Source organism: Scyliorhinus torazame, chromosome 12 (assembly GCF_047496885.1).
Source record: "Scyliorhinus torazame isolate Kashiwa2021f chromosome 12, sScyTor2.1, whole genome shotgun sequence".
In the NCBI taxonomy this organism is placed as follows: Eukaryota; Metazoa; Chordata; class Chondrichthyes; order Carcharhiniformes; family Scyliorhinidae; genus Scyliorhinus; species Scyliorhinus torazame.
In genome coordinates this window covers 176,589,020-176,612,673 of record NC_092718.1, presented here as the reverse complement: position 1 = coordinate 176,612,673, position 23,654 = coordinate 176,589,020, and the positions used below count along the sequence as shown (strand labels likewise).

Here is a 23,654-nt window from a genome sequence, read left to right as displayed (position 1 = left end):
CCTTCTGCACTGTATGTTCTATGTCCAGTGAAGAGTGGTGAAGTGGTAGTAGGAGTAATAGAGAACGTATCTTGTCCAGGAATACAGTTTATCTTGGGTAATGATAATGGATCGCAGGTGGGAGTGATGCCTACTGCGGTTGATAAGCCAGTGGAAAATCAGACAACTGAAGTGTTGAAGGACGAATATCCTGGGATTTTTCCGGATTGTGTAGTAACAAGGTCGCAAAGTCATAGGTTAAGTCAAGAGGAGATATCAAAGAGTGAAGATCAAGTTGAAGTTCAATTATCAGAAACGATTTTTGATCAGATGGTTGAAAAAGAACAAGAACAGGTGGAGGATGAGGCGGATATTTTTTAGTTCAGGAACATTGGCAGAGTTACAACAGAAAGATGAAGAAATAAACCGGATGTATCAGAAAGCATACACGGAAGAGGAATCTGAGTGTATACCAGAGTGTTATTACCATAAAAGTGATGTCTTGATGAGAAAATGGATACCGTTACATATGCAGGCAGATGAAAAGTGGGCAGAAGTTTATCAAGTGATATTGGCGGTAGGGTATAGAAAGGAGGTGTTGCGAGTAGCACATGAGGTACCAGTGGGAGGTCATTTGGAAGTAAGGAAAACCCAAGCTAAAATCCAAAAACATTTTTATCGGCCTGGTCTACATACAAACGTAGTAACATTTTGGCGATCATGTCACACGTGTCAAGTGATAGGGAAACCTCAAGCAGTGATAAAACCAGCGCTCTAAATACCCATTCTAGCATTTGAGGAACCTTTTACATGGGCCCTAATTGATTGCGTAGGACCGCTTCCTAAAACGAAAAGTGGGAATCAATATCTTTTGACTATAATGGACGTATCTACTAGGTTTCCAGAGGCCATTCCAGTACGCAATGTCACAGCGAAAAAGATTGTGGAGAAGTTACTTAAATTCTTTACTAGATATGGACTACCCACAGAAATACAATCGGATCAAGGATCAAATTTTACCTCAGTTATACAAAGAAGTTATGGATAGCTTAGGAATAAAACAATTTAAATCAACTGCGTACCATCCAAAATCGCAGGGAGTGTTAGAAAGGTGGCATCAGACATTAAAGACAATGTTGAGGGCTTATTGTCAAGATTATCAAGAGGATTGGAATAAAGGAATTCCATTCGTACTGTTTGCAATTAGGGATGCACCGAATAAGTCAACCAAATTCAGTCTTTTTGAACCAATTTTTGGTCATGAGGTAAGAGGGCCAATTAAATTGATTGAGGAGAAATTGGTGAGTGAGCAGTCGGAACTTACATTATTGGATTACGTGTCAAATTTTAGTGAACGATTAAATAGAGCAGGTGAATTGGCTGGACTGCATTTAAAAGGTGCACAACACGTGCTGAAACGGGTCACGGACAAGAAATCCAAATTGCGTAGTTTTGCCTGTGGAGATAACGTTTTAGTATTGTTACCAGTAGTAGGTGAACCTTTAAAAGCAAGGTTTTGTGGACCTGATCAGATTGAAAGGAAATTAAGTGAGGTGAATTATGTGGTGTGGGAAGAACGCCTGATAGAAGGAAAACGCACCACGTGTGTCATGTGAATATGCTGAAAAGGTACTTTGAAAGGGAAGGAAAGCAAACAAAGGAGGTTTTAATGATTCTAACTCAAAGTGACGAACCAAATCCAGATGACTGTGAATTTGACATATCTCAAATTAAATTGGAAAACGAGGATGTTCTTAAAAATTGGGATAAATTGCTGAGTTACCTTGCAGAGGAAAAACGGACTGACCTGAAACAGTTATTGATATCACATGGGCAAGTTTGTGGAGATAAATTGGGAAGTACTAAAATGGCTATACATGATGTAGAAAATGCTGTTCCAATCAAACAACATCCATATAGACTTAACCTTTTAAAATTAGCACAGGTTAACAAAGAGATTGAAAGTTTGCTTAAAAATGGCATAATTGAAGTGGGTTGCAGCCAATGGAGCTCACCCATCGTGATGGTACCAAAACTGGACGGTACCCAACGGTTAATGCAGTTACAAGAACGGACTCTTATCTTATCCTACGTTTGGAGGATTGCATTGAGAAGGTGGGACAATCCGCTTTTATTTCCAAACTGGATTTACTTAATGGTTACTGGCAGGTACCTTTATCCGAAAGGGCGAAGGAGATTTCAGCTTTTGTGACTCCAGATGGTATATACCAATTCAAAGTTATGTCATTTGGCATGAAAAACGCCCCAGCCACATTTTAACAATTAACTAACAAGGTTGTTTCAGGATTACCCAATTGTGCTGTATACATCGACGATCTGGTCATTTTTAGCCAGACATGGACAGAACATTTGAAGCATCTGATGGAGTTCTTCGATCGACTTCAGGAGGCTGGTTTGGTGATAAACCTAGCCAAAAGTGAATTTGGAAAAGCCCAAGTCACTTTCCTTGGCCATACAATCGGACAGGGTTGAATGGTCCCACGGGATGGGAAAACAAAAGTTTTTGGGGAGTTTCCGATACCCTCGACACAACGGGAAATAATGCGATTTCTTGGTATGAGCGGATTTTACCGGAGATTTGTACCGAATTTTAGCAGTGTGGTCGCTCCACTGATGGACCTGCTCAAGAAGCGTAACAAATTCCAGTGGACAGCGGAGTGTCAACAGACATTTGACGGCCTGAAGGCTGTGTTAACCACTGCTCCTGTGTTAGCCATCCCAAATTACACAAAACCATTCAATGTGGCTGTTGATGCGAGTGATGTGGTCGTAGGTGTGGTGCTTCCACAAGACAACGACGAAGGGCTAGAGCGGCCTATTGGTTATTTTTTGAAGAAATTGAATTCTCACCAGAAGAAGCATTCTACGATTAAAAAGGATACTTTGAGCTTGGTGCTGGCTTTGCAACATTTTATAAAGATGTTTATAAAAATATCTGTGGTGAATGTCACTTTATGAAATGTTTGTCTGCTCAAGTGGCTGCAGTGATGTCAGAGTGTGGGTGGAGCTGAGCTCTGGCACTGCTTTTTAGTTTCGCTTTGAGGAAATGCTTGGCTGTGTCTGTGTTTTTTAGTTTTGTTGTAGTGTTGGAGCTGCAGCCAGCCAAAGAAGGTGTAATTTTATCTCTCTGCCATCTAAAGACTATCTCTGGATCGTTTGGTGAATTCAGAGTGATAACTGCTCTCAGTAGAGAATTTAAACCTAATGTGCTTCTGTAAAAGAGTTTTTTGTCTTATGGAGGTTTAAAGGAAAGCTTAAGGGTTACTTAAGAGTGTTGTATTGTTTGGGGGTTGTATTTGAATTGATGGTTGCTAAAATGTTCACTGTATGTTTTTAAAAGGTTATCGGAGTTCATAGAATAAACATTGTTTTGCTTTTAAAAATACTTTTAGATTTCTGCTGCACCACACCTGCAGAGTGGACCATGTGCTCCCCATACCACAATCTAGTAAAAGTCGTGGGTCAGGTGATCTCCATGATATACTTTGGAGTTCTCTAAATCCTGGCCCATAACAGTGGAACCCACCTCTTCACTCACCTGATGATGGAACTGCACTCTGAAAGCTAGTGACTCCAAACAAATCTGTTGGACTTTAACCTGGTGTTGTAAGACCTCTTGCTGTGCCCACCCCAGACCAACGCCGGCATCTCCACGTCATGACTATACATTTTGATCACATACTACTTGTCGAGAAGCACAACAGTATACCTGTTTTATTTTAAGCATGGCTTGCGGGGGAAGGCCATTAGTTTCACCTTGGCTCGGAGGTTTAGTTTGGCAGGGGTTCCTAAAATGTGTGTTCCACCAAAAAATTATGTTCAAAGTCAAAATTCATGGTGATTGCCCTCTGAGTTTGGCAGCCATGAAAGGGTGCAGGAGACGCTTAACTAAAAGAATATGGCAAATGAGAGTCTATAACGAGGAGACTGGAAAAACTGCAGCTCTTTTCATCAGAACATAGAAAGTCAATCCGTGTTGAAAATACTTAAGGGTTTTAATCAGATAAATCACTGAAAATCACTTTTCACCTGATCGATGAGTTAGTAACTACAGTAAATAAATTTAGAATAATAAACACACCCCACATCGTCTGGCTTATAGCTAGTTAAAGGATACTAAAATTTACATGTGCGTATACAAGTACATACTGTACACAAAACTTGGGGTGTCTTACCGTATATATTCAGTGACATTGCTGATGGTCTAAGTCAGCACATAATATCTGTTCAATGAGTATAACGGTAATGTACCTGAAGGCGATGCTGCAAGCATAACATTATGTGATCAACTGGGTGCACTGGGTTTGGGCCTAACAATACAACATAAATTCAAGTGAACAACAATCACCAACTCCCCCTCCCCTCAAAAGAGTAATGGCTTAACACTGAACCCTGGGCACTCAAGAGCAAAATAAGTGACTATGACCAAATAATCCACTAATGGTTGTAGTTTCCCCTCTCAGTTTACTCTAGCTCCGTTTCATTTCCCCTTTAACAGCAAGTTCCTGACTATTTCCAATCCCTAACACCAAAAGGCTGTATTTAATCGACTCCAATAGCTAGAGGATACATGTCCCATCTCTCAGCAATCTCATTATTGAAGCTATATGCATGTCTATAAGCCATAAATATTCAGTCATGAAAGAAAACTCACATTACTGAGAGGTGTGTAAGCATTTTCATCAAATTCCATAGACTCATTAGTTGGGATGCCCATGTTAGCATGCCGTTCCTCCAGTTTCAGAGCTTCAATTTCAGTCTTTAGTTCCTTCAGCTGTTCTTGCAGGTGTTTGCTTTTCTCCATGTACTCCACACTAAGGAATCCACAAACAATGAAAGCCAAGAACATTGTAAATGTCACTTTGTCTCTGTAAAACTGTCCAGTGTGATTGAAGAAAATCTGATGCCTTGTACTAACTTGCACATCACTGGTTCCATCAATGCCCACAAATAATATTGTAAACATTAAAAGCAAAGCTAAAAGTGGTTTATAGCTAAACTCAAATTACCAACTTAAAATCACTTCAATAAATCAATCATTTTTAAATATACAGAAAAGTCTCAGCATCCCTTTCACAATGCTGCCAAGTTGCATTCTGTTCACTTCAGGAATTATGCTGAAAGCCTATTCATAGGCAAACTACAGTTTTGGATCAGAAAAGACGTCAAGACATCATGAAGAAAAAGACAAGCTTAATTGTTCGGAGTGAATGAATTGGTTTCTGTAATGGCTCCCGACAAACACTGGAGGCTTCCAGTACTTAACAAAGGGGTTTATTGATGAAAGGCAAAGACAGGCACAGAACATAGTACAACAGGTCTTCACACTTTGGCTCCAGGGCCCACACTGCCCAGGATCCTTCGCCCAGAACCAGGCACTCCTTGTTAGCAGTGTTAGCCCCATAGTCACATGGTTCGGGGGCCAGGCCCCTTAATGGGACCACGCTACCACATCCCTCCCCGTATGTCCCTTATTACAACTACCACAAACAAAGATGTTACTAATGTTGTAAGAGACAATGGGGGAAGGGGGGGGGGGGGAAGAAAAAAAGTCAATTGGACCGGAAATTTCAGGGAACATCCAGACCTTTGTAACCCTGCCACAGGCTCAGTACCCTTCTGGGCAATCGAATTGTCAAGAGTTAGTGTCACTTCAGGAGACACCGCCTCAATGACTGGTGAATTGGCCTCACCAGCCTCTTAGAATGCAGCCGGTTGAGTAGATTCGGGAGGGGTTATCGTTGACATTGACCACATATGACACCGTTCTCGACTGGGCCATAATCAGTCCACCCCAGGTAGACCTAGTGAGATTACCGACAAAAAATGGGTCTCCCACCCGGAATGATCTGTTGTCCCTCTGATTCTTCTGGGAGGGCTGATATGCCTCCATCCTCCCTGCCAAATTTAGAAGCACAAGATCCAACCGGGTTCTCAACCGACGGCTCATGAGCAACTCAGTGGGGGTGATCTCGGAGTTGGTGGTTAAGTTATACAGCAACAAACAATTAGCCAACCGCTGGTGAAGTGGTTTATCAGATTGCTTTCTCATCGCATTCATGAAGATCTGAACGGCCTTCTCAGCTGGGTGGCAAGGGGCCATCCTTGTGTGTGTCTGTTGAATGCTATTTGCTGATAAAAAAAACTCTGCAAATAATCGCCAGCAAAAGGAGCGCTGTATGAAACAATGGACTCAGGAAGCCCATGAATGGCAAACTCATCAATAGCAAGGCATCCACCATGGCCGCCGAGGTAGTGGCTCTCATCGCTTGAATGGTGGCGGGCAGCAGCAAGGACTGCTGCATTTGGCAAGGATGGCACAGTTGCACCAATCCATCAATACATTAATCTGTGCCTGGCCATCAGATGTAGCTCTTGAAGGCCAGCAGGGCAGGTTTAATTCCCGTACCAGCTGAAAATTCTGAATTCTCCCTCTGTGTACCTGAACAGGCGCCGGAATGTGGTGACTAGGGGCTTCATTGTAACTTCACTGCAGTGTTAATGTAAGCCTACTTGTGACAATAAAGGTTATTTATTTATTTGAAGGAGGGGCCCCTGGCTGGAGGCAAAACGACCACTCGTGATCCCCACAGAATCACGGCATCCTCACGACAACTCGTCTTGACAAGGGAAGTAGGGCCTCAGTTGCTTAGATTTCTCGTAGTGCCACCCAGTCTGTACCATTCTTTTCACTTTTTAAAGTATAAAGTCTCTTTGGATCCAGTTCGGATGTGTTTAGCAGACACTGGCAGAGTATCGAGAAGTTCAAGGCCAGTATGATCTCCTGGGATACTGGCGGCAGCAGAATGCTCTTGGCAGGGGTGACTTAATGCATCACTGTTAGCAATTTGCGTGCCAGGACCGTGCTGGAAAGCATAATTCGCCAACAGCAAGGCCCAATGTTGCACCCTCACCGAGGCTATGGACAGTATGGGCTGATCTTCCCTTAAAAAGGCCAGTAATGGCTTGTTGTCGGTCACTATGTCAAAACGTCGACCATTCACATATTGATGGAATTTCTTCAAGTTGTATATAATTGCTAAGCCTTCCTTCTTGATCTGGGCATGGTTCCGTTGTGCTTCTGAAATTCTCTGGATATTTCCCATTGTACACTGGAAAATAGAGCAGGCTGAAGCAATGTTTCTGAAACAATGGACTCAGGAAGCCCATGTATATTGAAAGAGGCCTTTGTGGGTATTTATTGTGGAATGAAAAACCTCTGACACTTCATCCAATTCTAGTTGCAGGTAGTCGTGGCTAAGGTTCAATTTTGAATAGGTAAGGCCCACCACTAGCTTAGCGTCGAGGTCCTCGAATCAGGGGATCAGATACCTATCAACCTGGGCAGCCTGATTTATGGTTAGTTTATAGTCCCACAAATTCTTTTCAAATGATTTGGTTTAAGGACTGTGACTATCAGCGTTGCCCACTCTGAAAACTGAACTGGCTTGATTATTCCCAGCTCTTCCAATCTCTTCAGCTCTGATGCAGTGCGTATGTCACTGGTCTAGCTCTGAAGAACTTGCGTGTTGAATCTGGATTGACATAGATTTTGACACCTTTAATCAGGCATTGTAAATCACCTTTAATCAGTCCATTGTAAAAACCATTTTCATAACTCCTTAGGCTATCTTGGAGGACACCGTTGGATATTTTGAAGATTTCCTGCCAATTGAGCTTAATCTTCTGTAACCAATTTCTTCCCATCAGCCCTTCCACTACAACCAAAGGCAGATGAACAGATTGGTTTCCTGCCCTTTGTAAACAAAAAATTGTACACAATTCTTTTTTTTCCAATTAAGAGGCAATTTAGAGTGGCCAATCCACCTACTCTGCACATCTTTTTGGGTTGTGGGGGTGAGACCCATGCAGACACGGGGAGAATGTGCAAACTATACACGGACAGTGACCCAGGGGCGGGATCGAACTCGGGTCCTCGACGCCGTGTGGCAGCAGTTCTAACCACTGCGAGGTCTCCTGCCCTTTGTATGCCACTGGTGTTTTGGTGGTTTCAAGGATCTTCAAAGTTTCCCTGGTGTAAGTGGAAAACTTAGCTGTAGTACTCTTCAAGCTTAAAGACTGATTTTCTGCACAAAGATATTGGAATGTCTGCTGCCCCACTAGTCACTGAAACCCCGGTGTCGACTTCCATTTTAAGGTGTTTACCCGGAAGACAATTTCAATCAGGGCCATCTTATTCAATTGGAATGCATTCAACTGATACATTGCATGCTCTTCTCCAGAGCTTTTCTCCACTATGTTCAGTGCCCCTGTGGACTGCTGCTGCTGGGGTTTTTTTTTTCTTTGCCTCGTGCAGAAATATGCTTGAATGTGGCCCCCCCTTCAGTTGCACCGGAAACATACAAACTCCCAAAAATGACAGATCTACTGGGGATGGTCTCCCCTGCAACGATAGCAGTTTGCCTCGAACTTGGGTTGATGACCCGTCTTTTTCACGTTCTTATGGCTCCGGTCTGGTCCCGAGGAACATGCCTGGTTCTCCGCTGTGCATCTTGCGGCCAAACGACTTATACTTGCTTAACCTCGCCTTCAGCCACACTTTGGAGCTCAGTGGCATCTTTTTCGGCGCACTCCATCACCTGAGCTATCTCAAATGCTTTTTCCAACGTAATAGTGGTTTCAGCCAGGAGTTTCTTCTGAATATTAAGGTTAGCAATCCCACAAACCAGTCGGTTACTCAACATGTCACTAAGAGTGGTCCTGAACTCTGTGCTCAGCAAGCTGGCGAAACCTGGCTATGAAAGCAAGTCAGACGCTTCATGGTCCTTCACTACCTGTAACATTGGCCAATAATCGAGGGTTTTGGTTTGTTATGTTCTTTGACCAATTTCACTGTCTGGTCAAGAGTCTTCGAGTCGGGTGCCTCCGGGGACATGAGGTTCCTCATCAAATTATACGTTTGGGGCCCGCAAACTGTCAGAAGTATCATCTTCTGCTTGTCCTTGCCTGTGATCTCGTTCATGGTAAAAAAATAGCTGAGCTGTTTGATGTACTGACTCCAATCCTCAGCACTTTGGTCAAATGGGTCTATTTACGAATGATAAGCTTTCACTCATGGTTTAAATTATTCCCGACTTGTTGGAGCTTCACTACTTTCTTAACTGCTCCTTCCTTCCTCCTTCAATTCACGATGTCCGTCAGCTGCGATTGAAAAATTTTACCTTGTTGCCAACGTGGTGGCTCCCGAAATACACTGGAGGCTTCCAGTAGTTAACAAAGGGGTTTATTGATGAAAGGCAAAAGCAGTTAAGCAACAGGTACAGAACACAATATAACAGGTCTTTACACTTTGGCTCCAGGGTCCACAGTGTTCATGGTCCCTCTCCCAGGACCATGTATAAACTCCCTATTGGCCAAGGTTCACATATTCATATGCGATTGGCCTGAGCCGGTCACGTGGTCCTGGAGCCCACCCCACCACAGTTTCAATTCTTTCTTTCACAAATCCTTTCTAACAAATTAATATACGAGCAAATCCAAATGAATAAACTTGCATGTCAGGAATCAACACACAGTGTGCCCGAGGTGGGAAACATTAACCAATTAGCAAAAGAAAGTTCATATAAATTTGCCTTAATTGCACAACAAGTTAACAATGACCAGTTTGAGAATGAAGTGTTACAGGAACTGAGATACAAAATAGTTTTCTAGATGCAATGTTTTAATATTATTTGTGAATCTCCTATGGCATTATTCACAGTAAATGTGGCATTCACACTAAGTCTGACACACTGATGCTAGGAGCAAGTTATTGAACATCATAATATCTGCTTCGGTCTCTGCGGTGTGGACACACACTTACATCTCTCCAGCCCATTTTCCCCCTCCTCCCTCATGCTGTTTTAGAACAATAGTGGTGTTATGCTTGGTAATGCATGATACTTTAAATCAGAGCCATTGATTCACAGTGACAGAATAACTTTCAAACCATTTGTACTAGACAGCAGCATGACAGTTAAAAAATGGTTTTGGGCAAGAACTCCATTGCTATTTGCCTTTTTCATGGCAACCATAAATTATATCATATTCAAGTTACAACACAGAAATAGGCCATTAAATCCAACAGGTGTATGCTGATGTTTAGGCTCCCAGTCTACTTCATTGTATCCTATAAACCCATGCTCTGTCTTTTATCCATCATATAATTATCTAGCTTCTCCTTACAATATGTCTCAATTAGTCCATGTGGCAGCAAGTTCCATATTTCTAATCCTGAATTTCTTCATCGGTTTATTAATGACTATCTTATATTAATGATCCTGAATGCTGGATTTCTCTACAAATGGAAACATCGTTTCTGTGTTTAAAGATGAAACAATATATAAAAAATACAGCTTAAATAATCAACCTGTGTCTTGATTATTATGATAGTGTGCTTGTAAACCAGTGTTGGTACAAGGTCATGAATCAAGCAGCTCTTGGAAGTGTTTTGGAGTGGATGGGTGAAGGGGAAGGGAGGTTGTGTTAATGTCTGAAAGTAAATACCATTAACTTGGTAGCTATACTATTTTCAAGGGCAAGCATGGGAGAAGTACCATCAACATACCGTTCCCGTTCTATCTCCATGGAGAGCCGCTTCATATCTGTGTCTTTGAAGTCAAATTTAAAAGACCCAGATTCTAGGTTCAGATCACCAACATCGGCAGGCGGATGAGCAGAATATGAAGCAATAATCTAAGTAAAACAGATTGAAATATTGAGCTAGCAGAAGGGGCTCTACATTCACGGACCTTTTTGTCTCTATATACTTTAGTATGCATTCATGATTTCAGGATATCACGGAGCATGGCACAACAAATAACAACTTTTGACGGTTAGTCAGCATTTTAGCTTTACAGATAAACTTTAAACAATGTCACATTAATTAGTGCAAAAATACTTTTAAAGTTTCAATAAAAATCATATCAAACAAAAGTATTAAAACATGAAAGTTTTTGTTGAAGTTGTTAATGTGTATTAACCACAAGGAATCTCGCACACAAAAGTAAATATCCCTGCGAATTGTGGTCCAAAAATCTAATGAAGGAAATCTAGTTCAAACTTTTTTTTTTATTGACTAGCAATTTTTTTCTCCATGGAAAGCCACATAAGACTGAAAGTGCAAGAAATCATTCACAGTAAAATCAGAAGTGTAGTCAAAATGTTACCAATTTCAATGGGAGGAGAAAATGATGCATTCAGGAATAGAAAGAAAATAAAACAACTGGGTGCGATTTACTGCTTTTTATAAACAGGAACAGCGCCATGATCTTTGAGAGGGAGGAAGGAGGTGAACACCACTGTCTCCAGAGCGCCAGGGAGTCCAAGGATACAGAGCCCGCTGGCCAGCTACAGAGATGGGATTGCTTCGGGGCTGTGAGAAAAGAGGAGGGCAGCTGTCAGCGGCATACAACTGTACTTGTGGGGCATCCAGCATTCAGGTGAGAGCCCCCTCTGTGAATCAAGGAGCAGGTTTCCTTGTTGCCATCCTCCTGGTTTGAATGATAGCAAGTGCTGTGGAGTCATTTAAATACAGCGCCCTCAAGTGCTCAGATGTCCCCTGGGGCCGTCAAATCAGACAACCTGCGCCTCAGACACTTTGCCATTTTGGGGAAAATTCCACCCAAGTATGCTTGTTTAATTAGTATCCTCCCTGGGCCGGCGCGGTGGCGGTGGTTAGCACTGCTGCCTCACGGCGCCGACGACCCGTGTTCAATCTCACCTCCAGGGTCATTGTCAATGTGGAGTTTTCATATTCTCCCCGTGTCTGCATGGGTCTCAACCCCACAACCCAAAGATGTGCAGGGTAGGTGGGTTGGTCATGCTAAACTGCCCTTTAATTGGAAAAAATACTTGGGTACTCTAAATTAATTTTATTTTTTTTAAATAAGAAAAAGTATGCTCCCCAGAGAGTAAATTCTCTTGCATCTAGTGTAATGAGGGATTATGAAAGTATGCTTAAAAGATGCACAATACTGAGTTTTTCCTGTGATAAACAATTTCTGGACACTCAGCTGGTTGACCTCACTATAATTTTTATACAGTTTACATCAATGTTTTGGCACATACTGGATAACTGGGTTTTGTAATCTCCAGCAGTCTGTGTTTGGCTCTTCTCTCTGCCTCTCTGGCTTCACTTAGATCCTGTTTTAGCTGTTCTGCTTCCTTGGACCTAAAATAAAGACATTTAAAATCAAAGAATGGGACAAATATATATATATTTTAAATTAATTGATAGGTACAGCAGCAGAGCACTAGTTCACAGAAAAGTAGAAGTAGAGCATGTGCCTACAATTTTCCACCCAAGCCTCTGTAAAGACATTATACAGATCTTAAGACACATTCACAAAAGGGGGGAGAAAAAACACAAAACAAAAATTGAACAAGTCATCCTGAACCATTCTCAAAGACTTCCGAAAAACACCTGAAGAGGATCACTAGAACAGGTGTTCATTCATCCCTGTGAGCCTGTTCCACAATTCAATTAAATCTTGGCCGAGTGAACCTCCATTTACCCATCTTGTTTCCATATTCCTTAATATTCTCTTGCCCTTTCTTGACATTAAACCGGAATAGCCTAGGCTTGATTTCAAGGCTACAGATTCTTGATCTGGACTCCAACACCAGAGGAAATAATGGCCCGGAACAGCTTCAGAGTGGCAATCTCCATCGGGTCAAGCAAGGGGGGAGTGGGGAAAAGTTGACAGAACCATCCAAAGTTAGCGATTTAAAGTTAGCGATCCTACTGGATGGTTCCCAGCCCAGCGCAATTAGGGAGGGAAGTTAGCACCTCTGGGCAATTTCCGGGTAAACCGATACATGAGGACTTCCTAGTGGGATTCCCCAGTGGATCATTAGGGAATCCCATATGCGAAGCTGGGAACCAGGAGGTTATGGGCAAATATCTCTCTACTTACCCTATCAAGGACTTAAAATCACCGTAAACACCTCAATCAGATCATCTCTTTCATGAGAGAATACAACCGGTCCTCCTACATATTAGCCACGGGAAGTTTTTCAGAATGTTGATTACCTGTCTTTTGGTAGAGAATAGCATGTGGCACAGGGCCTATGGGGAGGAGCTGGGTGAAAAAAATTATGTAAGATAACAAGTTTTTGAAAAATTCTTACGATTATGTTCCAACAGATCTTATCTAAGATCATAAACCTGTATCCTTGAAGGGGCATTGCCCAGAATTGAGTGAATGTTATAACAAAGAACAATACAGTACAGGAACAGACCATTCGGCCCTCCAAGCCTGTACCGGTCATGAGATCAACCTTTGCCAAAACCCTCAGCACTTCCTTGTGCCGTATCCCTCTATACCCATCCCATCCATGTGTTTGTCAAGAAGCCTTTTGAATGCCGTTGATGTATCTGCTTCCACAACCTCCCCTGGCAACGCGTTCCAGGACGCACCACCTTCTGTGTAAAAAAACCTGCCTCGCACATCTCTAAACTTTGCCCCAAGGACCTTAAACCTGTGCCCCCTGGTGACTGACCCCTCCACCCTGGGAAAGTGTGCTTGTCCATCCACTCTATCCATGCCCCTCATAATCTTGTAGACCTCTATCAGGTCACCACTCAACCTCTGTCTTTCCAATGAAAATAGTCCGAGTCTATTCAGCCTCTCCACATAGCTTACACCCTCCAGACCAGGTAAACCTCCTCTGAACCCTCTCCAAAGCCTCCACACCCTTCTGGTAGTGTGGCGACAAGAATCGTGCGCAATATTCCAAATGCGGCCTTACCAAGGTTTTATACAACTGGAGCATGACTTGCCAGTTTTCATACTCTATGCCCCGTCCAATGAAGGCAAGCATTCCGTATGCTTTCTTTACTACCTTGTCCACTTGTGGTGCCACCTTCAAAGATCTGTGGACCTGCACGCCCAGATCTCTCTGCCTTTCTAAACACTAAGTGGTGTTTGTGCAGTGTGTCCAGGAAGCTTTTCTAACACAGTATGTAGATTGTCCGACCAGAGGGGAGGCAATATTGGATTTGGTACTTGGTAATGAACCAGGGCAAGTGATAGATTTGTTAGTGGGGGAGCATTTTAGAGATAGTGACCACAATTCTGTGACTTTCACTTTAGTAATGGAGAGGGATAGGTGCGTGCAACAGGGCAAGGTTTACAATTGGGGGAAGGGTAAATACGATGTTGTCAGACAAGAATTGAAGTGCATAAGTTGGGAACATAGGCTGTCAGGGAAGGACACAAGTGAAATGTGGAACTTGTTCAAGGAACAGGTACTACGTGTCCTTGATATGTATGTCCCTGTCAGGCAGGGAAGAGATGGTCGAGTGAGGGAACCATGGTTGACAAGAGAGGTTGAATGTCTTGTTAAGAGGAAAAAGGAGACTTATGTAAGGCTGAGGAAACAAGGTTCAGACAGGGCGCTGGAGGGATACAAGATAGCCAGGAGAGAACTGAAGAAAGGGATTAGGAGAGCTAAGAGAGGGCATGAACAATCTTTGTCGGGTAGGGTCAAGGAAAACCCCAAGGCCTTTTACACATATGTGAGAAATATGAGAGTGACTAGAGCGAGGGTAGGTCCGATCAAGGACAGTAGCGGGAGATTGTGTATTGAGTCTGAAGAGATAGGAGAGGTCTTGAACGAGTACTTTTCTTCTGTATTTACAAATGAGAGGGGCCATATTGTTGGATAGGACAGTGTGAAACAGACTGGTAAGTTCGAGGAAATACTTGTTAGGAAGGAAGATGTGTTGGGCATTTTGAAAAACTTGAGGATAGACAAATCCCCCGGGCCTGACGGGATATATCCAAGGATTCTATGGGAAGCAAGAGACAAAATTGCAGGGCCGTTGGCAATGATCTTTTCGTCCTCGCTGTCAACAGGGGTGGTACCAAGGGATTGGAGAGTGGTGAATGTCGTGCCCCTGTTCAAAAAAGGGAATAAGGATAACCCTGGGAATTACAGGCCAGTTAGTCTTACTTCGGTGGTAGGCAAAGTAATGGAAAGGGTACTGAAGGATAGGATTTCTGAGCATCTGGAAAGACACTGCTTGATTAGGGATAGTCAGCACGGATGTGAGAGGGGTAGGTCTTGCCTTACAAGTCTTATTGAATTCTTTGAGGTGGTGTCCAAGTATGTGGATGAAGGTAAAGCAGTGGATGTAGTGTACATGGATTTTAGTAAGGCATTTGATAAGGTTCCCCATGGTAGGCTTGTGCAGAAAGTAAGGAGGCATGGGATAGTGGGAAATGTGGCCAGTAAGATAACAAACTGGCTAACCGATAGAAGTCAGAGAGTGGTGGTGGATGGCAAATATTCAGCCTGGAGCCCAGTTACCAGTGGCGTACCGCAGGGATCAGTTCTGGGTCCTCTGCTGTTTGTGATTTTCATTAATGACTTGGATGAGGGAGTTGAAGGGTGGGTCAGTAAATTTGCAGACGATACGAAGATTGGTGGAGTTGTGGATAGTGAGCAGGGCTGTTGTCGGCTGCAAAGAGACATAGATAGGATGCAGAGCTGGGCTAAGAAGTGGCAGATGGAGTTTAACCCTGAAAAGTGTGAGGTTGTCCATTTTGGAAGGACAAATATGAATGCAGAATACAGGGTTAACGGTAGAGTTCTTGGCAATGTGGAGGAGCAGAGAGTTCTTGGGGTCTATTTTCATACATCTTTGAAAATTGTCACTCAAGTGGATAGAGCTGTGAAGAAGGCCTATGGTGTGCTCGCGTTCATTAACAGAGGGATTGAATTTAAGAGCCGTGAGGTGATGATGCAGCTGTACAAAACTTTGGTAAGGCCACATTTGGAGTACTGTGTATAGTTCTGGTCGCCTCATTTTAGGAAGGATGTGGAAGCTTTGGAAAAGGTGCAAAGAAGATTTACCAGGATGTTGCCTGGAATGGAGAGTAGGTCTTACGAGGAAAGGTTGAGGGTGCTAGGCCTTTTCTCATTAGAACGGAGAAGGATGAGGGGCGACTTGATAGAGGTTTATAAGATGATCAGGGGAATAGATAGAGTAGACAGTCAGAGACTTTTTCCCCGGGTGGAACAAACCATTACAAGGGGACATAAATTTAAGGTGAATGGTGGAAGATATAGGGGGGATGTCACAGGTAGGTTCTTTACCCAGAGAGTAGTGGGGGCATGGAATGCACTGCCTCTGGAAGACGTTGAGTCGGAAACATTAGGGACCTTCAAGCAGCTATTGGATAGGTACATGGATTACAGTAGAATGATATAGTGTAGATTAATTTGTTCTTAAGGGCAGCACGGTAGCATTGTGGAAAGCACAATTGCTTCACAGCTCCAGGGTCCCAGGTTCGATTCCTGGCTTGGGTCACTGTCTGTGCGGAGTCTGCACATCCTCCCCGTGTGTGCGTGGGTTTCCTCCGGGTGCTCCGGTTTCCTCCCACAGTCCAAAGATGTGCAGGTTAGGTGGATTGGCCATGCCAAATTGCCCTTAGTGTCCAAAATTGCCCTTAGAGTTGGGTGGAGGTGTTGACCTTGGGTAGGGTGCTCTTTTCAAGAGCCGGTGCAGACTCAATGGTCCGAATGGCCTCCTTCTGCACTGTAAATTCTATGATAATCTATGATTAATCTAGGACAAAGGTTCGGCACAACATCGTGGGCCGAAGGGCCTGTTCTGTGCTGTATTTTTTTATGTTCTATTCCTAAGAGTTTTGCCATTTAAGGTAAATTTCCCCTCTATGTTATAGAGTCATAGAATTTACAGTGGAGGAGGCCACCATTCGGCCCATCGAGTCTGGAAAGAGCATCCGACTTAAGCCCACACCTCCACCCTATCCCCGTAACCCAGCAACACCATGTAACCTAAGGGCAATTTAGCATGATCAATCCACCAAACCTGCACATCTTTGGATTGTGGGAGGAAACCGGAGCGCCTGGAGGAAACCCATGCAGACACGGGGAGAACGTGCAGACTCCGCACAAACAGTGAGCCAAGCGGGAATTGAACCTGGGATTCTGGCGCTGTGAAGCCATAGTGCTAACCACTATGCTACCGTGCTGCCCTAACAGTTCGACCTACCAAAATGCACTACCTCACATTTGTCCGGATTAAACTCCATTTGCCATTTCTCTGCCCAAGTCTCCAACCGATCTATGTCCTGCTGTATCCTCCGACAATCCTCAACACTATCTGCCACTCCACCAACCTTGGTGTCATCTGCGAACTTACTAATCAGACCAGCTACATTTCCTCCAAATAGTTTATGTATACTACAAACAACAGAGGCCCAAGCACAGATCCCCGTGGAACACCACTTGTCACAACCTTCCATTCAGAAAAACACCCTTCTACTGCTACCCTTTGCCTTGTGACCGAACCAGTTCTGTATCCATCTTACCACCTCACTTACTTATTGCGTGTGACTTCATCTTTTATATCAGTCTGCCATGAGGCTTTACTGCCATGCAAACTTCAATCAATCATCTTTGTCACCTCCTCAAAAAACTCGATCAAGTTAGTGAGGCACGACCTCCCCTTCACAAAACCATGCTGTCTATCGCTAATGAGTTCATTTGTTTCCAGAGTGACCTAGTTTTCCAACAAAGGCAGCTTAAAATATCAAAGCAGTTACCAGTAACTGCATGCTGCTTGATTAACTATTTTGGCATTTGAAATTTGAATCCACTTACAGTAGCAAAGCACTTTAGTATTCCAATATACAGGGTCATCGAAGAGAAGGATATGTTGGCCCAGCATTTAATATCCTCAGAAAACAAACTTCTGATTTTAGAACCATAGAATTATTGAAGTTCATCGGAGAAGGAAGCCATTTAAATCGAGTGGACCACTAACTCAAGTATCTCCTCATACTGTTTTTCATGTAGGTGAATCCATGCTAAATGTTATCTGTGACTTTCGCAGCACCAATATTCCCTCTATTGTCCAGGTTTGTCTGGGTGTCTGAAAGGTGAGTGCATTCATGCATTTCTCGAGACCGTAGAACACCCAAAGTTGATGGATCAGATCATCGGTACATTCTGGGTACATCCCCATGGCAGGTCTACTATCTTTCAGGTCCTGTACCAGGAAGCAGTGTCAGCAACAGAACTGCTGCAGAAGTGGCCACCAACCTCAGGATCTTCTGGTTGCTCCTTGTCCACTCATGTCCAATTACAACTGATCTTGGCCTGCTGAGTTGGGCCTTGCACCTACTGATTCCCTGCAGTGCTGGCAGGGGCAGCTCATTTGAATATTCCCCAGTGGTTCAGTAGCACAGATCCCATGTACATCACGAGTAATGCACCAGAGAGACTTGGAAATAAAAGTTGAACCTTTGAAATGTCAGAACTGGTTAAAAGTGAACAGCTGGTTGTGGAAGAAGCTATCAAATAAGAAAGTAGCTCAGTGAGAAGACTGTCAGGTAGGAAGACAGAATGGATTGGGTGTGATTTTATTCCATTTTCAAAGAAATGTCTTCCATTGGACGATGACAGCAGCAGACTGGAAAGGGGGAAGGGCACACCATGGAGATACAAAAAAGGAGTTCCCAATTTTAATGAGACAAACCTCCTGGTTGAGATGCAACAAAGGAGAAAAATTGTTGAATCTCCATTGTAGGAAGCCTTATAAAAGGTGTCCCACATGCCATGGTGCACGAGGTGGCAGCAACACTACATGCCATCTCACTCAGCCCCAGAAGTATACACCAGTGATGGAAAAGGTTTAACTATGTTACAAGGGTGAGCAAGATAACAGGCAGCCCACTCTCCGATTCCTCCCTTGATCATCAACACATCTTTTGAAATTAAAAGCTGCAAAAGCAACTCTGTTGTATGTTAAGGGTGGGGAGCAGGGGCTGTACCAACTCAGGATCCTATAGTGGGTGTCACCGTCTTCTAGACTGCAATTAATTGCACACACAACCTTGAAACCCCTTCTCCATTTCCCAAGTTGGTACCAGATCATTTACATCAGATGCCTGATACTACCTGGGAGCATACTTCAACAAAAACTTTTTGTCTACTCCCCTCGATCTTGTTTCAGGAGAAACCTGTACAGAATGAGAGAGAATGAGAAAGCTCACCAATACAGGGTCAGGTTCTGGAAGTGCCGTTAGTTACCCATGGGAGAGAGCAAGATTAATGGGGCAGTGCAGGAAGCAGTTTAATAATGTTGTACGTACTTAATTACCATGGTTCTCTTGAATGATAGCACAATTGCTTCACAGCTCCAGGGTCCCAGGTTCGATTCCGGCTTGGGTCACTGTCTGTGCAGAGTCTGCACATCCTCCCAGTGTGTGCGTGGGTTTCCTCCGGGTGCTCCGGTTTCCTCCCACAGTCCAAAGATGTGCAGGTTAGGTGGATTGGCCATGATAAATTGCCCTTAGTGTCCAAAATTGCCCTTAGTGTTGGGTGGGGTTACTGGGTTATGGGGATAGGGTGCAGGTGTTGACCTTGGGTAGGGTGCTCTTTCCATGAGCCGGTGCAGACTCGATGGGCTGAATGGTCTCCTTCTACACTGTAAATTCTATGAAATCTATTCAGGATTGCTTGTTTTCATAATTACTTTTTAGTTTTGTAGTCACATTTGATTCATGCATTCTCTATCTTCCTAATTTGCCTTACATTGAGTATATCAGCAATTGATGAAGGCAAAAAGTGAGGGTAAGGGTAAAATTGTGAAAAGAAAGCTTGATAAATTATAGGAAATGTCACATAATGTCATTTATTGCGAACTCGTTCAACTTTAGTTTTTTTTCTTTCTCTTTTTAATGATTTTAAATAAAATCTATATGCTGTTTATCCACCAGGCAGAATGACCAACTCGCAGATGTAATTTAACCAACCTCCTCTCAGATTCCTCCACTAGTTTCACAGCTATCAGCTCAGCTTCTCGCATCTTGTGTTCCATTAGACGCTTTTCCTCTTTAGTCTTCAGCGCTGTGACCTCCAGCCTTTGCCTCTCCTGCTCTGCCTCTGCAGCTTTCTGAGCAAGCAGTTTGGCCTCCTCCTCTGCAATCTGTGCCTTCTCAGCAAGTAAATCAGCCGTCTCCTCTGATCGGATCTGACAAAAACCATTAATTTCCTGAATGAGTATCAATGCCTCTGACAAAATGTAAGCCTTTTTTGTCTATGGTCTATTACTTTTTTAATTTTGGTCGTAGTACATGAACAATTAAAACTGCCTGGAAGGCAGAATGTGCATTCAATCACCCAGGGCATTGTCTTTGCTTCGGAAGACAACACATAGATCATTGAGTGTTCAGAATGGATTAATGGATCTAGCCATTCCCTTTAATTGAAACATTAAATGTGATTAACATTATGGGAATTGTAATGCAATGCTGAAATCTGTATCTGGGTCTAGTTTCTATGAGGGTCAGGGTCAATCTTAAGCTGTGAGTTAGCACTGTAAATGATTCTTGTGTTTAAGTGAAAGTTTGCACAGTGTTTTTTTTCATCTGTTCCAAATGACTCTGAACAGAATATACGCAAAGAGGTTAGGAAAAAAAAGACACCGACAAGAAGCAACAAGTGCATAACTGTGCATTCCATCTAGCCAGTTCCAAGACCTAACACCTCTTGTCATGAAGGTGAACTTGGCACAATGTTTACGTTTTGCAATGTCTCCTCAAATCCAAAGTAAAACGTGTTGTCATTAGACTTCTATGATCTAAGTTGGGCAAAAGCAAGAGGCAAGTGACTGGGAGTCAGGTTACACCTTGGGTTGTGGGAGGAAAGCAAAGACACTCTCATTGGAGCTTCTTGGTAGCAGAAGTGAACTTCTCTCAGGTAGAGGTACTTTCTGTTTAATCGAAAAATTAATGGGGAGAAGTAGTAAATCAGTCTGAGGAAAAGGCAGTTTTACCACAGCCAATAAGAGCATTATAACAGGGGTTTATCAAAGGTTTGGATAAATGAGTCTCTGGGAATCAGTGCTGTAAGGACTGGAGATAACTGTAGCTTGAAAACTCAAGAGTGGAGCACTTGGTGCAAGCGCTTGGAAGATTTCACCTGGTGAAGAGTGGTAGAACCCCACCAAAAAGCAGGGGAAAAATTTGGGACTGCTCTGATGCCACTTTTATGCCAGCAGTGTTTATGACATCGGTTCAAAGTGAAAGTCATTATTTTAATTAAATTAATGTTTTAATGATGCTGATTATAGTTTATTAATGTAACAGTTTTAAGAACTAACATCTTGCCCTTGATTATTTCCATAGGGGTATTTAGGGATTCCTTGCTTTTAAAATGCTATCTGTCTTTACGGAGATTGTTACACATTTAATTGCCCACTCCATAAAAAACCTTAATGCTAACCTAGCTGTGCAATCTTGGACATATTACCAGAGCCAAGTTTTATCAACGACCTTCAAGAATTTTAAAACTTGTATAAAATCCTCTTAGCCTTCTCTTCTCCACAGTAAACAATTCAAGGCTCTTCATCTCCGCATGATAGCTCAGATCCCTTAAACTAGGTTTGGTTATCCCTTCCTGCACTAACTTTAATGCTTGATACGCAACCAGAGTCACATGCTGTGTGTGGAATTTAATTCCCCATCCAAGAGAGGGCTAGGAGATTGGGGGGGGGGGGGGGGGGGGGGGGGGGGGGGGGGTGGGTGGTACCATACAGTCAGGTGGGAAGATAGGATTTACAATTCTGGCTGGACACATTCCAGATGTCAGTGGGAGTGATGTCATGGCACGAGCAGGTGAAACTGGAAAAATGGCCTGTGACATAGAGAGAGGGAATGCACCAGTCTCCACTAAATTCCACGGTGGAGTCTGAAAAACTCCTTCCCCTTCCAGCTTCTCTCGGAGGATGGAAATCTGCAGCACATCACTGGCCGTCCAGTCACCACGAGTTCAGTGCAATATTAATGACTTATAACACTTACTAATCATTATTCCAACATCCAGCCAAGTTTATATCGAACCTCATCTTGATTCATAATCAGCATTCCTCCCTCCAGCTCTGCCGCCTACATAGGCATCTGACTTGAGAAATAATCATGTGATCTGTAGGCAGTCCAGATATTTCAATCAAGTGGCCTCTGCTGGTACAAGACGGGCTTTTCCGTGAATGGGGCGAGTAGGTCAGGTTGTACCTAAATGCAGGATGTGAATGACTAACAGCCAGTCCCAGATGCAGGGAAGGTTAGGGGGCACCCAAAACGGTGCTATGATTGGCTGGGAGCCGGTCAGAGGTAGGGAATGTCAGGTGGCACCCGAACTGAGTGGCAGTCTGTCCTGGCCGCTGTTGTTGGGAGCAGACTTGATCCCAGAAAGTTTTGTTCGGCCTCCAGATGAATGAGGCCAATTTAGAGGGACTCCTGGCCATTCTGGGAGGGTTAGCAACCCAATGAGGAGAGTTCATCATTTTCCTACCCTCCGCCTGATAAACTCAGGGGCAGGGCATGTCAAAGCTGGCCTTCCCACCCCTAGACCAATTGAGGCCCTTAAATTGCCAATGAATGGTCACATCTCCCCGTCCCTTGGCCCACATTACTGCCGGAAGACCTGGGGCTGCTGAGGGTGGAGGGATGTTTTGCGCTGTCCTTTTTGAAAAAAAAATATCTTTAATTTTTCCAATTAAGGGACAATTTAGCATGGCCAATCCACCTGCGCAGCATATCTTTGGGTTGCGGGGGTGAGGCCCACGCAGACATGGGGAGAATGTGCAAACTCCACACGGACAGTGACTCGGGGCCGGGATAGAATCCGGGACCTCGGCACAGTGAGGCAGCAGTACCAGCCACCGTGCCGCCCTGTTTTGCGCTATCCTGATCCAACACCCTGTGCCCCACCAAGGGCTGTTCCACTGAAAACCCCCCGTCTCCAACACTGGCATTCCTCCTTCCCACCTCAATGGGGCCGGCTTGGCTTGCCTGGTGAGGCTGCTCCACTTAACTCTCTCCTGGGACTTCCGGACACTTCAGTTTTGGGGCCTGCTACAGGGCTAGCAGCCCTGAAGAACTTCTGCCCATCTGATTGGCTGGCAGCTCTTGGGGCAGGACTTTCATCGTCAGAGGTACAGGAATCACATTAACCGCAGAGTAGCTATTTCATTACAGGTTTCAGTAATGGCTGCAGTGTTGCCACTGGATTTCAAGCCAATGGACAGGGCTACGACCATGTCCATTAAATTCTGTCCAGTATTTCACATGTGGTCTCATTCTATAGTGACAGCTCCTGCATTTGCACTTAATTCTTCTGCTTATGTAACTCTGCTCCCCACTGCTGTTGCATACTGTAGAATTGGTTTCAGTGAGCTACCAGGACAGCTCAGATCCCTTCCCTGTGTAATGTCTGACAGCCTGGAGCTATTTAGCTCATATTCGCATTGTTTACTTTTCTTTTATTAGTCTCCTTAACTTGCATTTATCCACATTAAATATCACTTCCACTCTCAGGGCACGACTTCAGAATTTGGTTTGTCGATGAGCATCTGAAAAACGATTTGACAAGTTCGCCTTCCTCTAAATCCAGGATCTTAAAGAGGTATTTATCCAATCTCCTGCAGTATACTACATCTGATGATTAACACAACTAAATTACATCCATTCAATTATGATTTTGCACAGGTTGCTCAAGTTCATACTGTACAACTAATGTAGCTTCAAGCATGTGAACAATTGATAATATCACAAACCCTTCTGCACTGAACACCATGCCAGATTAAAATCATCTTAGTTTCCTTTATATCTGTG

General features: G+C 43.6%; 1 protein-coding gene across 3 annotated transcripts in view; it reads right to left on the bottom strand.

Annotated features, from left to right (window-relative positions):
• Positions 1-23,654, bottom strand: part of nf2b (NF2, moesin-ezrin-radixin like (MERLIN) tumor suppressor b) — a 139,789-nt gene that overhangs the window by 25,163 nt on the left and 90,972 nt on the right. For all 3 annotated transcript variants that reach the window (XM_072469440.1, XM_072469439.1, XM_072469441.1), the window contains exons 13-16: positions 19,794-20,011; positions 12,070-12,172; positions 10,568-10,695; positions 4,655-4,814 (exon numbers count right to left, since the gene is read on the bottom strand). In XM_072469440.1, coding sequence (XP_072325541.1) covers positions 4,655-4,814; positions 10,568-10,695; positions 12,070-12,172; positions 19,794-20,011 — 609 coding nt within the window. The remainder of the gene's footprint in view (positions 1-4,654; positions 4,815-10,567; positions 10,696-12,069; positions 12,173-19,793; positions 20,012-23,654) is intronic.